Below are 24,958 nucleotides of genomic sequence, written 5' to 3' on the forward strand. Positions count from 1 at the left end.
TTTCTGAAATTCCTTTTTTTAAAAGCTCCTTTGTAATATATGGAATATTACATATATATATATATATATATATATATATATATATATATATATATATATATGGGAAGACTGGTAAATTTCTATATTATGGTTCAATGTAAGTATTTTCTTCTTTTAATAAGAAAACAATAAAACAATAAAGGGTAAATTAAATGTCCAAGAGTAGGCAGAAATGCCCCCACCCTCTAGCTGCAGGCATCTCATGACTGTCTTATCTAAGTTGCTGGGCAACCTAGCAGGTAACACTAGGTAGAAAAGGGCTCAATCTCAGATTACAGCATTCATTGTTGAACAGTACAGGAGAATCTGTGCGAACCATGGAAAAGACTATAGGAACAATCCTGTGAAAATGTGGAACACTTTGTGAAGAGCTCGCTTGAGGGAAGCTGGATAACTTCCAAGACTTCTGGGCTTGGAGAACTCTGGCACTTGCAGGATTCTGTTAGAAACTGGACTTTGCACTTGCTACGTGGACTTTGTTTCACTAAGGACTTTGTAAACTGGAACCATCTCTGGGCTCAGAGAGTGAAAACATCTTATAGCAACTGCAAATAGTGTGTGTATATCATGTGCATGTGTGTGTTTGCCCAGTAAAAGCAATCTCAATTACACAGTTTCTTCCTGTGCTGAGCCTAACTGCTCAACTGAACATCCACAACACATAGCACTATATGGTTTGGAATACCATATTAAACTTAAGGGTTTATACAACTGTGGCTTAAATATCAAGTCGCAATCCATTTTTTGCCAGTTTCCATTTCCAACTGAAGCCCAACAGGCCACTTCTTAAGATGTTTATGACATATCTTTCCTTCTGTGGCATGCTCTGGCATGGCCTTTCAGGACACAAACAAGCAACAGTGGGGAATCTCCCCTTGTGCAAGCAGAACTTCACTTGTGTGCCTTTGGATCCAAGCTCCTATTTCTCAAGACCTACAATGCAAAACACTAAATAGTATGTTTCTATGAGGTGTGATAGCTCCATTCAGACAGGAAATACTTTAAACTGGTGAAGATTAACTATGGTTCCACATTTTTTCTTTCCCACACTGTACAAAATTAAGTGTCCTCAAACAAATTAACAAAATGACAAGGCAATATTAAGCTGTTTATAGTTAACCACAATGATAGCTATTTTAGAGCAAAAAACTATTTACAAAATTTCCTGCGTTCTCTATAATAATACTATAAAGCAAGCCAACACTATATCCATTGCACAGATCTGAGGTTAATAAATGATGCCTTGCATTTAGGCCAACATGCTATTCACCAGCTCACATTGGCTTTTTAAAATGTGAAAGTTTACAAGGAAGTAGTAATACACCAGGTTGACTCCATTTCTTAGGCAGCCAATAACCAGTGGCTGCTTTTTCCACTGCTTGAGCTGAAGCAATTTCTGCAAGTAGTGTAACAGCTGTAAAGGTTAATTTCTTGCTTACTCAGTATTTTATACAGATGTCCTTCTAGTATCTCCTACTCTATCAATGCTGCCCAGAAAACTTTGCCCAAATAACTTCTTTTATATAAAGACATAATCAGTACCAAGACATAGCAATTCTATAAAGCAATTCTAAAATCTGACAGTTTGCCTGCACTATATATACTTTTAGAATTATTACCCTAAACAATATTTAATCTTTTTTAAACTGCTTCTCCGTGCACAGGAAATATTAGAAAAACCAGAACTAATCCCCACGAAAGTCCTTCAGGGCCAATATCTTTTCAAAACTAACCATACAAGCTACTAAAACATGTAGAAAGCTGGCAAAACGCTTTATCTGCAATGCACACTTTTATTCAGTAAAGTTCTTCAACTGCCTGTGTCAAATAATTATCTGAAGAGAAAGCTAAATAGTGTCATAGGCAGGTTTTGATGCAGGGGTTCCTCCCTGCACAGTACTCTTTTGCATACAACACTCTTTCCAAAAGTGCAATCACAGAAGAGTTTCACAAGTTGATTGCCCAAAGATTGCACAACAACCTACTATGCCCAATGACAATATACATCTATATAACAACACTGTATCCTGGTTATGTAGAAGACTCACAGCTGGCCACTGCCAGGACAACGCAACACTGGACTAGATCTGATCTAACACAGCACAAGACCATAAAGCAATAGCTGATAATTCACAAATAACTGTATTACAATTTGAAGGGAACAATTTCTCCTCCCACCCTTTCCACATTCAACACACAAAGTTCACAAAACAGTTATTTCAAATGTTGACCTCACTGACATCTGAAACGCTACATATTTATTATCTTTACAATGGCCAGTAATAAAGCACTGACTATGCTAAACCTGCTGTGCACTGAATACATGCCGCTTTCTAATTAAAAAACAAATCAAAAACCTGAGCCCAACAACAGCAGTGCATTCACCAATAGGAGTAACATTATCCTAGTCACTAAAATATGCCAGTCTGAATCGCCTTCTATATAAATTTGTCAAATCTAACCAGAAATATAGCTGACATTTCATTCTGCGATATGAAACAAAGGCATTGGGTTGTAACCAAAACTGCATGAGCTGAAACAATCTATCCCTCCTCCCCACTCCCCTTTATACCTCTGAAAAGCTTCTTCAGGCATCAAGGGGACCTACCAAACAAAGAACTCTGAATCATCCAAGGAAGAGAAGGGAAATCACCCCCAATCAGACTGAGGAATCTTGTGTCCCTTTGATGCAATATCCCTCCATCCAATTTTCCTTGGGGCCTTTTCCCAGCCAGACAATGCAATCAACATTTGATAAGGCCAACTTGCACAACTCCAAAAAGAACTTAATGCATACTTAAAATAAAAAAGTTAGTTTAAAAAATGTCTTACTTTTTTGTCTTCTTTTACTTTCTGAGTTTTCTTCTTCATCTTTTTGTCATCTAACTCTTGATCTGATGTAATAGCAGGGTTATCAATGCCACCTTTCCATGTTTCCACTGGGGACAGAAGGGGATCTTCTTCACTGCCACGATGTCTTCCTTTTCTTTTAGTTTTAGATGTTGTAAAAGCTTCATCATCACTTGCATCTGAATGTGCTCTCCTATAATAAGATTTGGCTTTGATGAACAGTGTTTTAGATTTGTATTTGTATTTTGAAGGTCTTCTTTCGCCGTGGGTCTTTGACATTCTGTCAGGAAATCCATTTTCTTCATCTCCTTGGGTATTATTTATAGTAAATGAGTTTCGAATTTTAATCATGCGATTCTGACTATCATCTGGAATTGCGTAGATATCATCAGTAACACCTCTGTGCTTGAAAATGGTGTCTATAGGTTCTGCATAATTATCAGATTGATCTAGATCATCAGATGGTGCCAGAGTTGTTCTAGTTTTTCTTGGTTTGCCAATACCTGCCTCAATAGTTTTTAACAGGTTTGGATCTAGTTTTTTCACATTGGGCTTGAGTGCAACTGGTTTTGGCTTTATTGGAGGAGGCACTTTATGGTTGCGTTCATGATCGTGACAGTTAAGTGGTGTGCTATGAACAGGGTATTCATTACCTTCCAAATCGAATCGATCTTTTGGGATAAGCTGTACATCATCCCCCATAGGGCTGTAAGGAGGTGGGGCTTCAGTATCATCTTCTGAATCTGGATAGTAATTGTACGTAAGAGCACCTCCTCTGGGAGAATGCAGGAAAACATCCTCACTTGTATGTGTTGCCTCTCTTGTACTATCAGACATATAAGAATTTTCAATCATGTTTTTCTTCTCTAAAACATCACTAAAGAACAATGTGAAAACCTCAGTCTGACGATGATATTGAGACAAAGAATACAGAGCTGTAAATTTAGCTGTAATCTCAGTAGCTATATGTTCACCTTCCGTCATTAATTCTTTGATAGCCTCAATCTCAAAAAAGTCTGCCTGACTATCAGTAACAGCCACCAATTGGACAGGAATCGTATCTTGTACTTCTGAAAGAAATGCTCGAAGCATTCCCATAGATGCCTTCCGTTTAGCAGAGTAAACTAGTATATACCCATGAACAAGTTCATCTTTTCTTACACCGATTGAAGAATGATATGATAATATTGTTATCTGTATTCGCCTCCGTTTTTCACCTATAATTTTATCCAGCATGAGGGAATTATTCTGGCCAGCCTGAGCAGCACTACAGGAATGAGAGTCAAGAAAGGGTGAAAGAATAAGATCTACACTGAATGGATCTCCACACATGGCACACATGACAATTCTCAAATCAGCTTCCGAAAGGTCTTTAATTGTAGGAACGGGACTTACAACATCAAAATTGTGTTTAACTGCTTCCAAAACTCCCCGCAAAGCTTGTTTTATTTGAGCCTCATTAAATTTGCGTGGGTAAGTACCAGCAGGCACATCTATAAAAGGACACTGCAACTTGTTTGCCAATTGCTGTCCTTGGTGTCTCAGAATCGGCAAGTGCTTGCTAGCACTGTCTCTTTGATTAGCCAGTATTAATGTAAATGGAAGACTGGCCATATATTTGTCTCTTCTTATCTGAGATGCTTCGGTCCTGATTTTAGTGATCGACTCTCCAATAAAAGCGAGTGATTCAATTGAATTAAACACACAGAAACATCCATGTGGTTTGAAGGCAGAAGTCCATAAGTGACTTAGAAGATAAGGTGACTTTGCATCAACTGGCCTCAGATCAAGTTCATATATCTTTCCATCTAAGGCATACTCGTCATCCGTGGATTGAGTCCGAATCTCATTTGCCAGCTCTTGCGCCAGACCATCTTTACCCAAAATGAAAATATTAACTTTATCAATATTGGCACTATCGTGATACAAATTTAAGCGGCCGTGGTCCAATTGCAAGAGACTTCTGGCAAGCAACTGTTCTACTTTAATGTCCATACAGTTTTGGCCACTGAGACAGGTTTCTTTAGTGGGATGATACACAAACCCTATGTGTTTTAATAGAAGAGATTCTCTATCAGGTGCAAGTTTCTGTAAAGCTTTGTATCTAGGCTCTTCACTCAGAACTGCATGAATTTCACTCATTTTATCAGAACTAGGTGTTGCATTCAAATCCAGGTCATAAAACAGTTCTGAATGCTCAAAAAGCATTTCCTGAAATTCCTCTTTGGCTTTTTCAACAATTTCCCGTTGATGTCTACTATATACTTCTCTACTATCTGCCTCCGTAATATATTTAAAAGCTTCATCCTCCATTACAAAACACATAACTTCTTCCCAGGGTTGCCCAGGAGAAATGAACTGTATTTTTTCAAGTGTTTTTTTGAACTTCTCCTTCATTTCAACTCTCCTTTTTTCTGATATTAGATGCTGCACGTGGTTTTGATAGACTTTTTCCGCTTCTAGCGTGCTCAAAAGGTCAAATGGAATTCTCCTGTCATTCACTTTATCTATGTGATCAGTTTCATCCCAGGGTGTTTTCTCCAGCACCACAAAACATAGTTGGAAATCTGGCCTTTTTTCCATTAATTTCAAAGCTTCAGACCAGCTCAAATGCTCAATCTCTTCAAGATTTGACAGAAGTGTGTTAAAAGCTCTTGGTAATGTATTGATGTATTCATCTCTTCTTTTTCTTATATGCTCTTGCTTAAGCTGCTCTATGTGTTTTGAAAATGTATTTTTGGCCTTTTTTGTTCCCTCTAAATTAATGTATTCTTCATAATCTGGGTGATTTTTCAGTTTATTACTAACCGTTTTCCAAGTGGCATGATAGTCTCTCACAGTCTGAACAAGTTTCTCAAATTTATCTGTTGAAGTCACAACAAGTTGCCTCTGTGTTTTATAGGCATCCAGATAGGGAATTATTTTAGGCTTACCCCGGGTTTTATCCATCATTTGTACCAGTGCAGTAAAACACGTCTCAACATTGACATTGAATCTTGCTGATGTTTCTACTACCATAAGGTTCTTCTTATTTGAAGCAAATGCCTGAACCTCTCGTAAATAGTGTTCCACACATTCATCACATTTAGTTGCTGCTATTATTATAGGCTTTTTAGATTTTGATAGCTGAACATAGAGGTTATTCACAAATTTAAGTTGGTCATCAAACTTCCTATTGCATCCTTGACTTACATCAATGCATAATAAAAATCCATCAATGTTTAGCTTCCCTTCAGGCATTTGCTTTTGCTCAAAGTCTTGCTCCAATCCAAGCTGATCTGTGCAAATATACATAAGTTTTTCTGCTGACTGCAATTTGGTTGCAGCTGCACGCTTTATATATGGTTGTAAGTTCGTACTCCGATGAGGCAGAAAAGTCTGATCATCAATGAACTCAGTCTGTTCAATAACATGAATCTTGCAATCTATTCCATCCTCTCCACATTGTATTACGTCACCCCAGTACAAAAAGTGATCATTATTAACAACTCGTCCACCAAAGTCAATTGTGCTAAGCACAGAGGTATGTTCGGGGTAATATTCATCTGCTTTTGAACGCACAAATCTATTGCACAAACACGATTTCCCAACTCCACAGTTCCCCTTATCCTTTTCAGTCCCCGAAAGTCCAATCACACTAATAGCATAGGAAGGGGGACGAGGCTCTTTGTTCTTTGCCATCATAGTGTTCTTCTCATCCTTCTGTAGTTACCAACACAACCAGCTGTAGTGTTCATTCTTAAAAGTGCTTCTACACACTAAAAATTTATCTCCAATTTTTTAAAGGTATTTTCAGCTCTTCTTGGATTCTCATGCTTGCAATAAACTTATATGTTCAGATCAAGTGGTGCATATTTCTGAAAGGGAAAGAAGAAACACTCTGTTAATTACAGTTACCTATAAGTCTACTTTCAATGTTTCAATAAATTCAAACACACACACCTGATGCTTTTAACCAAGTTAGATATATAAAAATGGGTATGTAGCTCACATGTCCACACTTAAATGCACCTTACATGCATTTAGTGCTCTTATTTTAAGCACATTTACATGAAGAACATGTTCCATCAACATCAATGGCACTTGCTTCCAGTTAAGATCCCTGATCAAACAAAGGCAATCCAAGGAAACATACATGCAATTATATGTGGTCCAGTGTACTGGGGTCCAAGTAGGATTCTGCTGCTCAGAAAGAGCAGTCAATACTCATCAGTGCACTTATAATGCTTATACAATAATAACATGAACCCTATCCTCCAATAATTAGATAACCAATGTAAAGCTAACCATCCACTATGAACTTGTCTGGGAAGATAGTCACATAAAGCAGAATGAATGCAGACAGTTTCAACACACAAAGCTCTTTCTACTGCAATATTGCACTGATTTCAACTGAACTTATTTCTAATTAACGGCATTTAGAAACGGAACCTAAAATATGTTTAAAACGCATATGTTTCAGCATGGGTGATTTTTCTCTCCTTTCCAAACAATGAGGTTTCAAAAGGCAGAAAGTTAGCAAAATAAAATTATTATTTTTTAAAAAAACACTTCAAACAGAAACCTGGGGAATATATGAATAACTACAAACATTTAATAAATCTAACTTCCAAGTGTTACCAAATAAACAGTATGATGACCAATGACATCATTTGATCAAAGTATAAACCTCCACAGGAAGTGTGTGAGGGGAATGGAGTTGCACTGATAACCTCCTAGCAGTGGTGCTACATTAACAGGGCAGGAAAACGCGGACAGGGCAGGAAAACGCGGACACAAGGTTGGGGGAACTCTGGGTGGAGATGGTGATACCATAAACCTTGTTAACACCTCAGCCCACCTACTGCCATTCTACTCCCATCCCCATGTGCCTCTGCAAGACCTCACATAACTGACTCCATAAATAACAGATTATTAAAAGATTCTGATGTTTATGGAATGAAGATGCTAATATTGATAATGATATCCAATACCTCAGTGTGTATATTCATCTAAGTGGTAACTGTTTCCACATACTGGCACAATCCACATCGTGTGTTTACACAGGGGCCCCTTGTCAACAATGACATTTGAGAAGCTCTACTGTTCATTGAATTGCTTCTCCAAACTATATTTAAGGTAATAATCAGATTGTCAGTCCTTTCCCCCATAAATTCAGAAGATATTACAATTTTCTGTAAATAGTTCTCAAGAAATGTTTTCTCTTTCCTGCTCCTCTACCCTTAAAAAGAAAAGTTAACTAATATGCAATGTAGAGAATAATTAATATATAGGATGCTTATATGAATTAGCAATAAATATTTTCCATATCACAGGGACGCGGGTGGCGCTGTGGGTTAAACCACAGAGCCTAGGATTTGCTGATCAGAAGGTTGGAGGTTCGAATCCCCGCAACGGGGTGAGCTCCCGTTGCTCGGTCCCTGCTCCTGCCAACCTAGCAGTTCGAAAGCATGTCAAAGTGCAAGTAGATAAATAGGTAGGAAGGTAGGAAGTGGGAAAGTAAACGGTGTTTCCATGTGCTGCTCTGGTTCACCAGAAGCGGCTTAGTCATGCTAGCCACATGACCTGGAAGCTGTCTGAGGACAAACGCTGGCTCCCTCGGCCTATAGAGTGAGATGAGCGCGCAACCCCAGAGTCGGTCACGACTGGACCTAATGGTCAGGGATCCCTTTACCTTTACCTTTCCATATCACTGAAAACAATTACAAGGAAGTATTTATAATAGCACAGAGCAGCAAATTTTAAAACTATTGTACTGTAGACCACTATCCTAGTTTGCTTGCTCTTACTAATCACAGAACCTATGTAATGGCACTTGACAACTATTCCAAGCTTCTTCCTAATTAAAATTCAGGCTCCTCTGCATTCTGATGCAGCTGTACTGCACTCTAAATGCAAAAGAATGAACACAAAGGGGACAAGAAAAGGGGTGAAATTATTCTAAGCAGAGGATAGGTACTGTTAGTGACAGAGAAAGGGACAAATCTGAGAAGTTTTAGCATTCAAAACATTACTCAATGTAGATTCCTATAATACAGCCATAGCATTGAAGGTTGAATGAGAGACTGAAGGACAGTGACTGCTCCCCAAGGCAGCTGCAAAGAGAGCCACTATTCAACTTTTACTAACCCTGCTGAGGGCCAACTAGCTCATTCTTTTATTAAAACTGATCATTCATGACTCAATTATGGAAACCCATACCCAAATAATCTGTTCTATCTGCTGATTTTATTATAATGCACCAGAGATAAGAGAATGAATAAACAACCAAGCACTGCTTAATATATCAGTGGGTCCAATGGACCCCAGTTCCCATGAGCAAGATTCCATTCACACGGCACTCCAACTGGTACACCTTGCATATTCCTCTTTCCCCCTAGAGTCCTCTGTATCTCCTGAAAATCTTCTCCGGAAGGTTCGGAGACACTCCAGAAAAGTGTGAGGAGTGGTGCCAGTATGTTGGGGGGAGGGGGCTACTGGTCCCTTCCATTTGCAAAGGGCAACCCTAAATCCAACCCTCTATGCTTAGCAGCTTTGAGCGACCTTAGAAGAATCTTCATGTGTGACTTTTAAATTAAAATTAAAAAAAAAATGCTGAGCATCCACATACGATAGGATCCAGAAAAGTACACGCAGAGCTCTTCCAATCCTTTCCCTGTTGTAGACTCCCATGTTTCACAGCTATCTGAATTTAAGAATCAGTGGACCTTCTGGACAGAACATGGGATGCTGCAGTGGAAGGAAGGGAATCAGCAGAATTCAAGAGTCCCCCTGCACAAGTAGAAATACTTTTCTGATCACACATGGTACCTCAGCATCCAACCCAAGGAGTTGTTGTTTTTTAAGTTTAATTTAGTACATGTGTTAATTACTTATAGTGGACATAAGCAAAGATAAGTCGTAAGATTGAAACACCAAATTGGGGTTTTAATTTGGTAACCTGACTCCAATAATATACGGTACCTATGCATATATGCCATAAACAAAAACTTAGAGCAAGTCTCTAATTGACTGAGAGCATACACCCATCAAAACCAATGTCCTAAACTGTAAATATTTTGCCTGCAATACAATAAAGCTAGAGTCAAGAATTCAATATGTATCTCAAGTTTTCTTTAATTTCACCACAGCAATTCCCACTGCCAAGGCAGGAAAATATTGCTCAGTTTAAAAACCATCTTGCCTCAGTGGCTGCATAAACCACTGCACAGAAAACATACACTAATGAGTACTCAGCGCTCATCTGCACAAACATGTAACTTCTTTTGATTGGGGCCTTTATGTGACCCACATTTTGGTTCATTCTCTCCTCTCCTAAAATATACTGAGTCACTGGCATAATAATAGTTTGCAATCAAGCCTATCCTTTGTATTAATGATATACATGGTTAATTTTAATCTAGTGCCTCAGCAGTTGTCTACTGGGGTACTCAAAGGCTTTTTTTTCTTCTGAAACAAATATTTGGAGAACAGTTACTGTTCTGCTTGAATCTACATTTGAAATCATTTTTTTTCCTAGAGAAACTTGCTTGATATTGTGTTTTCATGGTTCAGAGACTAATTGCCATATTTGTAGTGAGGAAGGACAGATGTAGTTTCCTGCGTGACAGACGGCCTGGTGACCACGGAGGACTGTTTTGTCTTCCTCTGTAGAATGGAGTGTTTTTACTGAAACATATTCCTCAGCCTCCAGCAAGGCATAATTTACTCATTCCTGCTCTCCTGTTGTAGCACACAATCTGGATTATGTTGGTTAATCTGCTCAGAATATCTGAAAGCATTCCAGTCTGGCACAGTTGTGATATGCAGTTTTCTTCTTAACCCTCTGACCTTGAAAGCTTAAGGGATGCTCCATATATACCACCCCAAACTTGGTAACATAAAAAATGCAAATATCCTTTAACTATGACCCATGATTTGCTCCTTTAGCAAGCATCCTCTTTGGCCAGTCTAGTGTGACGCAGCTGCTACTCCCTTTCATTTCTCAATTTGTTTGGGCCTTGCCCTCTATACACATGTTGTGGGGAGAGCCCAGAGGCACTGGGCATAAAGAAGAGGCAGTAGATGTATCTGCCTCACATCCAGTACTGTAAAGAAGCAAGCTGGGACACACAACCATCACACATTTCCTTATTCTTAATCAGAAAAACTGACACTCAAGTGGCAGCTGTCTCACATACAGTGTTCTATTTACAGAACAGGGTACAACTAAAGCAGCAACTCATGTCCTTATTTTTTATATCTCAAGGACAAGGCCCAGAAGAACTGAGAATAAGGAAATGAGTGCCAGCTGAATCTGCCTCACAATTACTGCTGGGCTCCTGAGGGAGTACCAGGTAGTTAGAATGGCTGCCCTTGCTACTTGCCAACACCAGTCCCCTGTGCTGTTTGCCAATGCTATTGGTCACCCATCAGGGCCTAACCAAGATCCAGGGGAGACTTTCTTGGAAGAAGAAACATGGAACTCCATGGAGAAATCCAGCACAGCTAGGGACTAGGACAGGCATAGGCAAACTCGGCCCTCTAGATGTTTTGGGACTACATCTCCCATCATCCCTAGCTAACAGGACCAGGGGTCAGGGATGATGGGAGTTGTAGTCCCAAAACATCTGGAGGGCCGAGTTTGCCTATGCCTGGACTAGGATGAGCCCCACAGTCATAAGAGAGTCCAAAATTTCAAGTACTATGGACATCTCTCCTGGGCCTCTGGCAACCCCTCCAATCACATCCAAATCCTGTCTTTCATTCTCCACCACAAGCTGAACAGCAAAGTCAGCAGTGGACCCAATGCGAAGTCCAGAGTAAGAGTGCACATTTGACTGCCAGGAGGAGGGTCAAAGAAGATTTACCTGAGAGCAATAATCTAGCAGAAGTCTGTGAAAACGGACTGGTAATGAGGATGTAAAATATAACGAGGAAATGAGAATCAGTGTAGAGTAGTGGTCAGAATGCTAAACTAGGACCTGGAAGATCAGGGTTCAAATCCTCACTCAACCATGAAGCCCACTGGGTGACTTTGGGCCAGCTGCTGTTTCTCAGCCTAACCTACCTCAGAGGGTTGTTGGGAGGTTAAAATGGAAAGGAGGGAAAGTGTCATATCAGTGCCACATAAGCTCTTTGGAGAAAAGATGGTATATACATGTATGTATGTATAAATAACTATAATTATCTCCATCTCTCCTACATTCTTCCTAGTATAATAAGTCCTGAGCAAGCTCCATCTCCCCCTCTTGTTCTACTCCAGCACTAGGTGCTGGTCACAGACATCACATCATTGGTACCCATCTACCCCAATAAGTCTTTATAGTAAGGGGAATGTTCTAGGGAAACTACTAGGGAACCTTGCCCAAGACACTATCAAACCAGGTGCTGTCTATCAACCATAAAAATGGGGCTGGTGAAGGAGTGAGTTTCATTTCCTAGCCTACTGGGTTTCTAACCTTCAAAATGTTTTTCTAGCCTGTTTTTTACTCATAAGAAGGATTTGGCAAAGGAGGGATGAAGCACTTGGTCCATCCTTTGTCAGCTTCTCTTATGAGTAAAAAGTAGGCGTGTAAAATCTTTTGTAGACTAGTAATAAGGCTGAAATACGCAAGAAAACACAAGTTTAAGGATGGGGCGGTAGTGGCATATCACCCAGCAAAGAAGAGTCGGATATCTTGGTTTGACTAAGTACAGCTAAAATAAACTGTAATTTCATACATAACATGAAACTTTAGATGAAATCAATTCTGAAATGAAAGCCGATTTTTTTGCTCTTTTCTCTTATGCCTAGAGAGGGAGAAGGAATGTGACTCTAAGACTCACCATGGCTCATTTGTGATAATTTAAACCATGATGTAGATGCTTGGCTGGTTTAGATTTCAATTTATTTTATAACATTTTGGGGGTTTTTTGCTGCAGCAAAAAATCTCAATGTGGCTTTCACCAGTGCAGACAATGAGACTACTTGTGACCACAAGAGGGCACTTTCACAAAAAACAAAAAAACACCACAGCATGTCCTTCAGGAGGCACTATTACAGCATGTAAAGGCAGCTTTGGGGACAAGAAAGACAGGCATATAATCAACATGTCAAGCAGCACACTGGTACTGAAAATGTGTTGGAGACTATTCTCTTGTGAGATATAGGTACAGAAATAGAAAGAAGTCATGAAGGATGGCATATTCCAGCATGAGTAATCAGTAGAATGATGTTTGAAAAAAGCAGATATAGATGAGGCAAAAAGAGAGTAAAGTCGGTAGTAAAGCTCCAAGACTGGGCATCTTGAGTGAGGAATACACAACAGGGATACAGAACAAAAAGTCTGTAGTCTAAACCATAAACTAATCACTTTTAAAATAGGTAACAATTCTGCTTTTTCTGAATGAAAAGCAGTCATCATTTGAATCAGGGCCCATCACTGTTTCCTACCAACTGTTATCCCTGCTCCTGACTGATATTTGCCACCAAAGGTTCTATTTACTCTCAACAGCACAGAAACCAACTGGAAGTGATGTTCAAGCACTTCTCTTATGTTCCCAAAACAGCAGGTAGCAGTTATTTTGGATAAAATGCAATTTTTCAATACTTTTCAACAACCCCAACCCCAAGTACATTGCAATAATCTTCTTTCTATCATGGTTGACACAGGGCCACTTAAATACTGGATCCTTGCTGCTGCTTTGCTCCTTCCCTTGTGCAGCTGGCGAAACAAACCAAGAAAGTTGGCTTGCAATAAACATTAGCAAGACATGGGTGACAATGGCAAATCAGCTATGCATCCAATAAGAGAGCTCGATCTAGGAGTACTCCTAAATATTTAACTGATTGTTAAAAGCAAGTGTTTATCTAATCCAGAAAGGACATCAACTACAGAGTCAACAGACCTCCCCATCATCAATATATTCAACTTCTCTGGACTGAGTTTCAGTTTATTCACCCAAATCCAGTTCAACAGTGACCTCAGACATCAGATTAGAACAACAATTACTTCATCTGGACTAGATGAAAAGGTGTTATCAAAATACCAGTTATTAATGTCACTAGCTTTTAAACCCATATGAGTGTATCTAATGTTATGCGAGCAGAAGGGCAAGGTCATGAAACTGACCTTTCCCCACCTCTTCTTCTCCCTGTAACCCCCTGATCTGCCTCATCTGTAAATTTGGGAAGGGGCTACCAAACATTGTGGGCTGTTTTATAGGATTGCAGTGCCTAGCGTGCTCTGGTCCATGGGGTCACGAAGAGTCGGACACGACTAAACAACAACAAGTGGGAGGCAGAATCATCCGATACCTGAAACCTAGTGAAAGTGGTGCAAGATTCATCCACATGATTTAGGGCAGGATTGTCCCTCACCTTATCATATCCCAAGGGGGGTTGAGTTTGCAGCTCTGCATCTATACACTTAAAATTTCCTCTGGTAGCCCTCTTTCTAACCATACATTTTGGAGAAACAGTTTATGGGCGAAAGGCTTGATTATCAATTGTTTCATCAACATTTTGTTGCCCATGCTGTTGTATTTGGATCAACCTGGACTGTAACTTAGCTAGTTTGGTGAGAATGTCACTTTGCTCATTAACAGGAGATGCTACACTAGAATTTGTCGTCTTGGTTGCCAATGGAGTTTTACAGAAGCCACTTGTTAAATTCCCAACTCCTGACATTCAAGGTCTCTAAAATAAGTCTCAGTTGTTAGTAATGTAGGATGAGCATATGAGCACAATCATAGTTAGCAAGGAAGCAGCATCCACTGAGAACAGGTCAAAGGCTTTCCAAAGGCCAGTTTCCTTAGGAGCCTTTATTGATTGAATCCTTCTGAAAAAAAGTTACTGATCCTCCATCCAAGGTGACCTGTAGAAATCTAAAGAAATTAATTGTCATAGATAATTCAGTCACTAATTAAAAAATCCCCCCTTTCCTTATGATATACTGCAAGTTGATGAGAGTTGCAACAATTATCTGAATATGATAGCTGATGCAAAAATTGTTTTCTAACCAAACTCTAGCCATATTTTAAACTGACCATATAAAACTTAGGGCAACATCACCTTCACAAGAAAAGAAGTGTGATATATGAATACTAATTGCCCAGTTCCTCGGGGGAGGTCAGAACCCCGAGAACTGCATGCAAGGGGAGGAGAGTAGGATCCTTCCATCTGGAAAGCTGTGATGTTGCTTGCATAGGCAGAAAGGCTGGAAGAGTGTGACACTGAATTCCACCCATAAATGTAAATTCATGCAAAGACCACCATGAGCAAGTGAAAAACTTGTACATTAAAGCTGCACTCAGACAATCAAAGCCCTGCTACCTGCCCCTTTGCTGCAGCTTTTCTCTTCACACAAGCTGCAAAGCAGACTAGGAGGCCAGAGTTAACCAGAGCTTCCTGTTACATGAGTAGCAGGAATTATGGTTAATGGCTTCTAAAGAAGATTTGCAAGCCAACTTTCTTGGTTTGTTTCGCCAGCTGCACAAGCGAAGGAGCAAAGCAGCAGCAAGGAGCCAGTATTTAAGTGGCCCTGTGGCAACCATGCTAGAAAGAAGCCAAGAATATAAATTGTTGAAATGATCACATACTTCACTAACCATCTTCCTCCTATGCATTACTTACTGAGTAAAATAGGGAATAATTTCTTAGAATTTATCAATCAGAGTGACATTAATTGTTCACCAACACTGATATTTTTTTTAAAAAAAACACCTTAGATGCCACTAAATAATTCCTAGGTATAAGTTAGCAACCAGGTACAAGGACTCAGGTATACAGCTATTGCAAATATGGTGCTTAATGAAGCCTAAGCAATTGGAAGGAAACTGCAGAACTGCATGCTGTTTCACTTATCCTACTCTTCTGAAGAACAATTTTTCCCTACCAAGCTTAACCACAGTTAATCATTATATCAGCAGCAATGTTAGCTGTGAAGAAGACTAACCAGATTCCTTCTTAACCCAAGATGTAGATCTACATACTAAGACATTACTGTATGTTTTATTCAAGCAGACCACAAATACTGACCGATCCATGTTAACTTTTTCAGGCATTAACATGATTGATAGCAGAGTTCTAGTGTCAAAAAATGCAGTTTGGGAAACAGGCATTTTGCATTTATAAATATGCTGATGATTTTTGCTTTGTATTAAATAAAGTTTTATTGGCTTAACAGGGAGAATATGAATGGCTAGACCCAGATTAAATTGGGTCATGGTTTAGTCTCACAGAAATCAATGGTGTTTAAGTTTGTTATAACTAACTTGTCCCATTGATTTTAATAAAACTAAAACGTGACTAACTTCCTCTGAATCAAGCACCACAATATTTAACCGGATAGCTTAATCAGAAGCTACTCTTTTATTCTAAGATGAATGACCCATATTTGAGCTGCTGGGTATTTCAAACATTCAGTTTTCAAATGAAACAACAGCCACGTTCAGGCATGCAAACTCTGTATCAATAGACAAGGGCACACATGCAAGTCCCATCCCTAACAAACCCAACTGCATCAACTCTTAATGCTTAATTCTCTGCAGAGAAGCTGAATGAATTCTTTGCAACAGTCCTCACAGCAGAAGATGGAGGACAGATCTCTGTGCCTCAACTAACTTTTTATAGGAATGGAATCCGAAGAACTGAGGCCAAGGGTGGTGACAATATACATGTTCCTGGCCTTAATGTTAAATTACAAACTTACAAATCACCATGTCTGAATGGCATTCACCTTAAAGAACTCAAATGTGAAATTGCTGATCTTCTAACAAAAATATGTGACTTGTCCCCTATATCAGCCTCCACACCAGAGGACTGAAGAGTGTATAATTTAACTCTTTTTATAAAAGAGGATGCAGGAAATTACAATCCAGGTATCTTAACATCTGTTCCAAGAAACAAATATGTAAAGCATAATTATAGAGTTACCAGGCATATCAAAGAACAAGTCATGCTAAAGCAGAACTAGGATGGCTTCTGCAAGGAAAAGCTCTGCATCATTTTTAGAGTTCTATAGACAGCAGTGAGCCCATTGATACTGTGTACTGTACTTAAGACTTTCAAAAAGCTTTTGATAAAGCGCCTCACCAAAGACTCCTAAGTAATAGACTTAATAAAGGTGTTTAAAATTATGCATGATTCTAATACTAGAACCTGGGGCCATCCTATGAAGGTGAAAGTTGAAACATTCAAGACAGAACTAAGAAAATACTTCTTCAAAGAAGCACTATGGATTCACTCCAATGAGATTAAGTGATGGCCACCAATTTTGGCAGTTTTAAAATATTAGACCAATTCATGGAGAATAGAGCTATCAATGATGACCATGGTCTACCTCCACGGTCAGAAGCAGTGTTCCTTTGAATACTAATTCCTGAAAACTGAAAAATAGGGAGAGTGCTCTCTTGCCTGCAGACTTCCCATAGGCGTCTGGTTGGCCACTATCAGAACAGTATGCTGGACTAGTTGCGTCTTTGGTCTGATCCAACAGGCCTCTGTCTTAATCAAAATCTCCCTACATCAAAATATAGTTGTCAGGTTTCCATTGAAAGGAAGAATGCAACTTTTAAGTTGTGGATATAGCCATAAAATCATCTAGGGCTTTTACTACTGATTCCCAGTTGCCTGTTTGAGTAGCTTGGGATTACAGTCTCCCCACCACCCCGATCGCAAAAAGAAAAAAACCCTTGATGGAAGCTGGGTTCTTGGCTTCGCTGCATGCTGGGTCATGTAGTTTCGTTCCTCCTGTTTGCACAGCAATGAAGCATTCCCCCAGTGTTACATTGTGAATCCTTGCTCGTGACACCTATGGACAACACCATACCCCCACCAGCAATACGGCTGAGTGGCATTATGTGTTTATTTAGTTTGTGCAAGTTCAACTCCACAGCAGAACATCTGTCGTTCCTGCAAGAGTGGCAAGGAACCCTTTTGTTTTCCTTATTCCTCTAGCCCTCTGCTAGGATCCCATCCACCCATCCAAAGGTCCATTCCAACCCTTTTCTTCTCATCTCTAGGACCTGCCAGCCTTCAACTCCCTCCCCCCGCCCCACTGCCTCTTCTTCCTTGTTGCTTTTTTATCATTTCCTGGATTCTTCCCCTTGAGGAAAGCTCTTTCCCCCAGCCAGAGAGGAGCTCTCTAGGCTCATACATGGAGGAGTGGGGTGGGGGGAGGCAGCAGAGAGACTAACGAATGATATGACCCAGTGGGAACCCAGGCCACGCATTGGCACTTCCACATCTTTGCCAACAAGTGGTGATGCCTCACAGCCAGAACAGGGAAAGGTGGGGAGTTAGTCACACACATAAATCACTTTATGTGTGATTTAAGGAAATGCTGGCTATACCTGATGTAAGATTTGACTGTAACATATTCCATTTCCTTAGTAATCAGCTGTGGCTGCCTTCCACTGTGCAAGCCCCCATCCCATCCCACTCCTAGAACTTGTGCTGGTTAAGAAGATGACAGGATGACAGAGCCAAACAGGCCCACTACACAGCATACTGTGTCTGGGTCAAGAGCTGTAGAGCAGGGGACTTTTCTTGCCACCCTTCTCTATTTCTATTTGGTGTCCTCCTATCACAGAGAGTTGGTAGGGGAATAAGAAGCAGGGAGAAGAAAGGTGCTGCAGGATGCTGACTCCCACCAAGAATGTAGCGTATTTCTGATATGAGAAGCCCAAGGCTTATAGGTGTGAAGGGCCTAAATCAGAGATGGGGAACCTGTCACCCTCCAGACATTGCTTTGATCAGCCCTGACCTTTGGTCATGTTGGCTAGGGCTGATCGGAGTCCTGCACATCTGAAAGGTGACAGGTTCCTAACCCCTGGCCTAAGCAGTATGTACACATTGAACATAATTGCCATCAAGCATAATAAAATGTCTATCATTAACAAATGCATTCATGGGCCTTTGACCTGATCAAGTAGGGCTCTTCGTATTTTCTTCCCTGTGTGGAGGTCTGTGGGCTTATATTCACATTTGTTTAAATGCAAGAAGAATATCTCACACTATGAGGGAGCCTGGTAAAGCAGGATCCTTATTCATGCAAGGCATTTAAGCAAGCCTAAAAAGAAATCCTCACATATCTTGCCCATTTAACATGGAGGAAGATAGAAACAGAGCACCAAGGGCTGCTGGAACACTGGGAGCAGGGTTTGCATGCCCTTGCTCTCTATCTACACATACAGCATTCACCTGTTGAGGCAAATGTCTGAACACACCTAGTGTACAGACACAGTTTTTGACAGCAAGTACATGCAGAACAGAGTCAGAGTTAACTAATGATGCAGACCACAGCCAAAGTTAATGAACTGCAGTAACTGCTGCAATTCATGAGCAGTTCATGAGCACATATATGACTAAATATGTTTGTACACAGTAATGTTGGGATCCAAAATGTTGTTCCCAGGTCCATCAGGGCTAACCACTACTGGTAATTTGCTGGCTGCTCATCCATTTTCTGAATGCACTGCACAAGATGAGACAGCCCCTCACTCTTTTCAAACTTTCCCCTGCAATGAAGGTAACTTGAAGGGAGAAATTTTGTGTCTGGCATGAGAACCCAGCCTACCCTACTCCATGTGTTTTTCCACAGAGAATTTAGGAGGGGGTAGTCTCATCTTTCACTTATCAGGCTTTGGGTTTAAAAACAACTAAAAAAAACCCCCTCTGTTTGAGTTGCTCTTGCTTTTTCCAACCTTCCACCTAAGCCTAGCAAGAATAATCATATCCTTCTTCACACTAGATATTGATGAAAGTTGGAAGTAGCAAGGAGAAAGCCTAACAACATGCTGGGAAGTAAAATCCTGACAAGTCTACAGTGCAGAATGCCCCAAAAAGACAAAATACTCAAGCTCACACACTGACTTCTGTGACCTCAACAGGTTACAGATTTCATTACTCAGTTTCTAAGCTTCAAAATATTTGTACAGCAGATTCACAGTGGAAAAGACTCAATCCTTTCCCAACTATTGCTTCCATATCTAATGCAGGGAAACCAGGTCACTTAATCATGTGTGAGCCACACATGATTAATAGTGTTGTGCAAATATTATGGGAGTTTTTTTGCTTTTTAAAAGTTTGAATCAACTCTTAAAATAAGCAGTCCATATGTTCAAAGATACTGACAATTAGTATAGTTTCAAATGTTTTGCTTATATCAAGTAAAAAAATAAAAATCAACAAATGAATTATTTGGATTAAAAGTAGATTTTCAAAATAAATATTATCAGTTTCAATGACTACATATTGCCAATGTAAAATGTTTGAGCACATTGTCCTATTAAATATTTCATAACACATTGTCAAAGTCTTTCCAACAATATAAGTACTCCCTGGAGAAATTTGTTGTGTCATTTGATTTACTGTGGATATATATACATAGTTGTCAAATATACAAAGAATCAAAGTAGTTATTTCCTTCTCCTTTCATAAAGTTAGGGTTTAAAATAATTAAGGCAACCAACTAAGTTATAAATATTAAACACCTCATATTACAAACACCAGCTAACTTAAATAATGGGCCAGCTCATTTGATAATATTAAATAAATTTTGGTAAGCCTGACTATTTCAAACCTATCTTCTAATGAAACAGATATTAGAAGTGAACATGAACAGCAAGGTTCCAAGGTGTTTCACAAACCCATCACAAACTTTACTTATACCAGTGTTCCATAAAGTGTACAGACTTCCAATAGCATCAGAGAAGCAATGCAACAAATCCTTAGTAAATACACCAGAACAACTATTTAAGAACTTTTTGATGAAGCTTTGTGTGTATGTGTGTGTACATGTACATTATATATAAAACATGCACATGCTTAGGGAGTGAAATCTTATTACATTCCTTAAGATCATGATCTGTTAAAAAGTCACACTAGACTATTAGCAAACTAAAAATAAAGAACTCATCTAGAAATAACAATACTGAATCTTCAATACAGGTCTTTCGCTAAACTGTTCTGAAGTTAGTGGTTTATGGACTACAGAGTATATTATTACTGATTAAAATAGGCTCAGTGGGGGGAAAGATGTGATGAGTTATAAACAGAAAAGAAGCAAAAGAATTCAATAAAATTTTACAACCTGGAGATTGAATAAATTCTTGAAACATATTTAAGATGCTGAATGGTTGTATTTGCACTACTCTACTAGAACTCACAGGGAAACAGGTGGCGCTGTGGGTTAAACCACAGAGCCTAGGACTTGCCGATAAGAAGGTCGGCGGTTCGAATCCCTGTGACGGGGTGAGCTCCCGTTGCTCGGTCCCAGCTCCTGCCAACCTAGCAGTTCGAAAGCACATCAAAGTGCAAGTAGATAAATAGGAACCGCTCTGGCGGGAAGGTAAACGGTGTTTCCGTGTGCTGCTCTGGTTCGCCAGAAGCGGTGCTGGCCACATGACCCGGAAGCTGTCTGCGGACAAACGCCGGCTCCCTCGGCCCATAGAGCGAGATGAGCGCCGCAACCCCAGAGTCGGTCACGACTGGACCTAATGATCAGGGGTCCCTTTACCTTTACCTTACTAGAACTCACAGAAGGAAAATCTTGTACAAAGAAAAATGCTAAAATGGTCTTGCAAGTTGTAAATAGCATTTGCAAACCAATCCACAAATGAAGGCTGAATACCTGGATTAAGCTTTAAATCATACTTATATATGTATGTATATGTAAAAACAACTATTTCCTCTAAAAATGTGAAATCTAATGTTGCCCAGGTAGATCACTAATGCAGCGAGACCTCTTCCTCTCCCCAACAGCCCCACTTTCTTCAATCTGCTCCTCAATTCTGGAAGTGGATTTTGATAGTGAGCAGAGGGCTGCAGGAGGGAGGGGAGGAATAGGTCCTCTTGCACAAGCGGAAGTCCACTCTGCTAGTGAATGAACACGATTAATTATCACTCATAATAACCATTTACTTAGCTCATTACATGCCAAACAGCTAATGATTTTTAACATTAAGTTAGAATTAACTAGTGAAGCTTAGAATTAACTAGTGTTTACTCCAAATTTGGGGCATATGACAGAGTAGCATTTTAAGAGTTGAAGGCTACAAACCTACACATACTTGCCTGAAAGTAAGTTCCATTGAATTTAGTGTGACTTCTGAGTAAACATTACAGGATTGCATTACAAGGGAGCAATCCCAAGCATTCTTAAGATTTTTTTAACTCAATGGGACTTTGTAGAAACCATGCTTAGGCTTGCACTATAAGTGATGTATCATGGCACTAACTTTCACAGGCAATAGTCTTTATAAGGTACTCACAACGAACTTTACCAATTAAAAACTTGTGGACTAAAATCGTTAATATTCTGCAACAAATATATACTACATAAAAGAAAATAAATACATATACTCGGTTGTAAAAAAATACATAGTTGGCCATGCCAGAGAGATTCTATTATGAACTCTCCATTCATTTTTAAATGGTGATCACAAATATGAATTCCATAATTCCTTTCAATGAAAACTGTCTAAACAGGCAGCTAAAATGAATGCGCAATTGATCCACAAATGTTTGGATCAATTGTACTGCCTTTTTTATTGTGCAGCGTAGACTTAAGAAATCTCTGCCAATTGCAGTATCTAAGCAAGGGGGAAAATACACTAATTATCTCCAAAAGCCTAAACTTAACATGCACACCCACCCACTGGCCTATTTTTAGTCTGGATTTAAAACATTTCCCACCTACTTTTCGGGCAAATCTGCGGCACTGGAGTTGCTGAAAAACCTCATGCACAAAAGGACATATGGGAAGGTTTCCACACTTTCCCCTTCTCTTCTCCCTCCCACTGAAGTTATTGTGCATCTTTCCCACGTCGAACTGTCACTCCCAGACTCCCATCTAGAGCTTTTCCTTGACAAGAGGAAATCCGGGGTGGGGGGTGGGTTTTTTTTTTGTTTTTTGGTTTTTACAGAGGAAAGAAAGAACACGAAAGAACTGCAACCAGCAACACACTCAGCCCCCGCCTCCTACCGTCGTTTCCAAAAGTCCTCCTATCCACCCTATGGAGTTGGGATGGGTTGGAGGGGGAAGAGGAGCAGGCCACTCGCGCCTGAGAGGAAAGTTTGCTATGACGAGATGGGGGGGGGGGAGGAAGAGGGAGAAAGAGAGAGACGACCAGAAAGAAGAGAAACGGGGGGTGGGGTGCTGGAGAGAAAGGCAAGAACGGAAGACCTACGGTTATTATTATTTTTAAAAAAGCAGAAATAATGGAAGGGGGGGTCAGACAGAGAAAGAAAGAAAGGAGGAGGTAGGTTGCCCCTTTCCTTGCCGCCTCATCTCCTCCTCCCTCGCTGGGGGGGGGGCCGTGACCAGCTGGCAGCAGCCGCCGCCGCCACCACCACCAGAGCCTGGTAGAGCAGGCTCCGATCCTCCCCGCCGGCTCAGGCCTTCATCACCTGTCTGGGACCAAAGCAAGCAAGCAGGGGAGGCGTCCGGCTATTTCCCCTCCCCCTCCTCCTCCGCGGGGTGTGTAGGTATGGAGCAGACTCGGACGAGGCAGGAAGGAAGGAAGCGAGGAAGGAGAAAAGAAAAGGCAGCTCCGGTCTTCCCAGTTCACTCACTCACTCAGCAGTTCCTGCTGCTGCTGCTGGCGGCGGCCCCATCCCTCCTCGGAACTGGCGGCAGCCTCCACCTCTCCGGCGGCTGCAGCAGCAGCAGTAGCAACCGCCCCGACTCCCGAGCCCCAGCGCTGCTGCTGGCGGCGACGGCGGCGGTGCGGCAGCTGATGGGGCTGGGTGTAGTTGTGTGTGGGGAGGGGGGGGTGGGAGTTGGGAAGGAGGAGCGGTTTCTTCCTCCTCACCTCAGTCTCCGGCTCTCCCGCGGCACCATTCCCGGGACTCTCGCTTAGCGCCGGCGGCTCGTCGTCGTCGTCCCTTTCCCGGACCCGCAGCTCCCTCAGAAGAACTCCCGGCGGCCTGGCCCCATCTCTCCTCCTCCTCTTCCCTCCTCCTCCCTCCCTCCCTCCCCGGTGATCTGGGCTTAGTAATGGCGGCGGCCGAGCCTCCCCGGCACTGGCTTCGCCGACGGAGCCGCTCGCCCGCCCGCCCGCGCTTACGCTCCGCCGCCGCCGCCCCCCCTCCTTCCCTCGCGCCCTTGTTTCCCCCGCCCCCACCTCTAACTTTACCTCAGCAGCTTTTCCCTGCCTTTCCCTCCCTCCCCCCTCCTCCCAGTTCTCGCCCCGCTGCCGCGGCTCAGCGCGCGCGCCCCCGAGGCCTTACCCGGGCTTTTGCGCGTGCGCGGCAGAAGGACCTTGTGTAGAGAGAAACGTTTCCGTTCCTTCCACGGGGCGGACGTCGCGAGGCTCCTCCGGTGAAGCCCTGCCCACGCGCCACCGCCGCTGCCGCCGCCATGCGCGCGACACAGCAGCCTCTCGGGCGCGAGCCTGGCCGGGTTGTATGTGTGTGTGTGTCTGTGTTTTCCTTCTTCCCTTTCCCTTCTGCTGGCCGAAAGCGCCGTCAGGAGGAGGAGGAAGGGAGAAAGGAGGCGGTCCATAGTCCCCTCCTCAGCCCCTGGGATTTTTAAAGGAGTGTGTGGAAGTGAAGAAGGAACATTTTGGGACATGCACACACACCGCGCGCGCGCTTTGTGCCCCTAGCCGTGGTCCTTGGAAAACCTGTGGTGGCATCCTCGGCTCTTTTTAAGGGACGGAGTGGGCGATCACATCGCCTGCGAAATGTGCCCGCGACTGAAGAGAAGAGAGAAAAATCCAAGTGGGCAGTTAACTAAAACTCCATACTTGAAACTCCAGTTGCTCCGAATTAATACCTTTTTTATTATTATTAATCTAGCCATCCACCCAAGGGTTCAGGACAGCAACTGCAACGAGAGAAGTGACTTAAACAAGGCTAGCCGATAAACTGTAACCAAAATGGAAAGGGGAGTTGAACCTTCCCATTTGAGCTGAGCCCGAGAAAGGTTAGCAACAAGTGTATGAGGACTTTGGGCAAAGTGCCCTCTGGCAGCTCCCCTCCTTTATGGGGGGTGGCATATTAACCTGGCAGGAAGAGGAGGTGGAGTCAGCCATGGGCATAGCCAGGATTGAGGGGGGCATAACCTCAGCTTTATATTTTTAATGATTTTGTTATTTGGGG

The 24,958-nt window shown here is 41.5% G+C and overlaps 1 protein-coding gene across 2 annotated transcripts in view; it reads right to left on the reverse strand.

Annotated features, from left to right (window-relative positions):
• ARHGAP5 (Rho GTPase activating protein 5) overlaps nt 1-24,223 on the reverse strand; it is a 36,229-nt gene extending 12,006 nt beyond the window's left edge. Inside the window, exons 1-2 of one of the 2 annotated variants that reach the window (XM_081207828.1) lie at nt 24,086-24,223; nt 2,872-6,746 (exon numbers count right to left, since the gene is read on the reverse strand). In XM_081207828.1, the coding sequence (XP_081063954.1) occupies nt 2,872-6,573 (3,702 nt within the window). In that variant the 5' untranslated portion in view covers nt 6,574-6,746; nt 24,086-24,223. Of the gene's footprint in view, nt 1-2,871; nt 6,747-23,667; nt 23,823-24,085 lie in introns of those variants that run through there. The other variant, XM_081207827.1, reaches the window with a different exon arrangement.
• Nucleotides 24,224-24,958: the final 735 nt, after the last annotated feature.

This window comes from Podarcis bocagei (assembly GCF_964188305.1).
Source record: "Podarcis bocagei genome assembly, chromosome: 1".
In the NCBI taxonomy this organism is placed as follows: domain Eukaryota; kingdom Metazoa; phylum Chordata; class Lepidosauria; order Squamata; family Lacertidae; genus Podarcis; species Podarcis bocagei.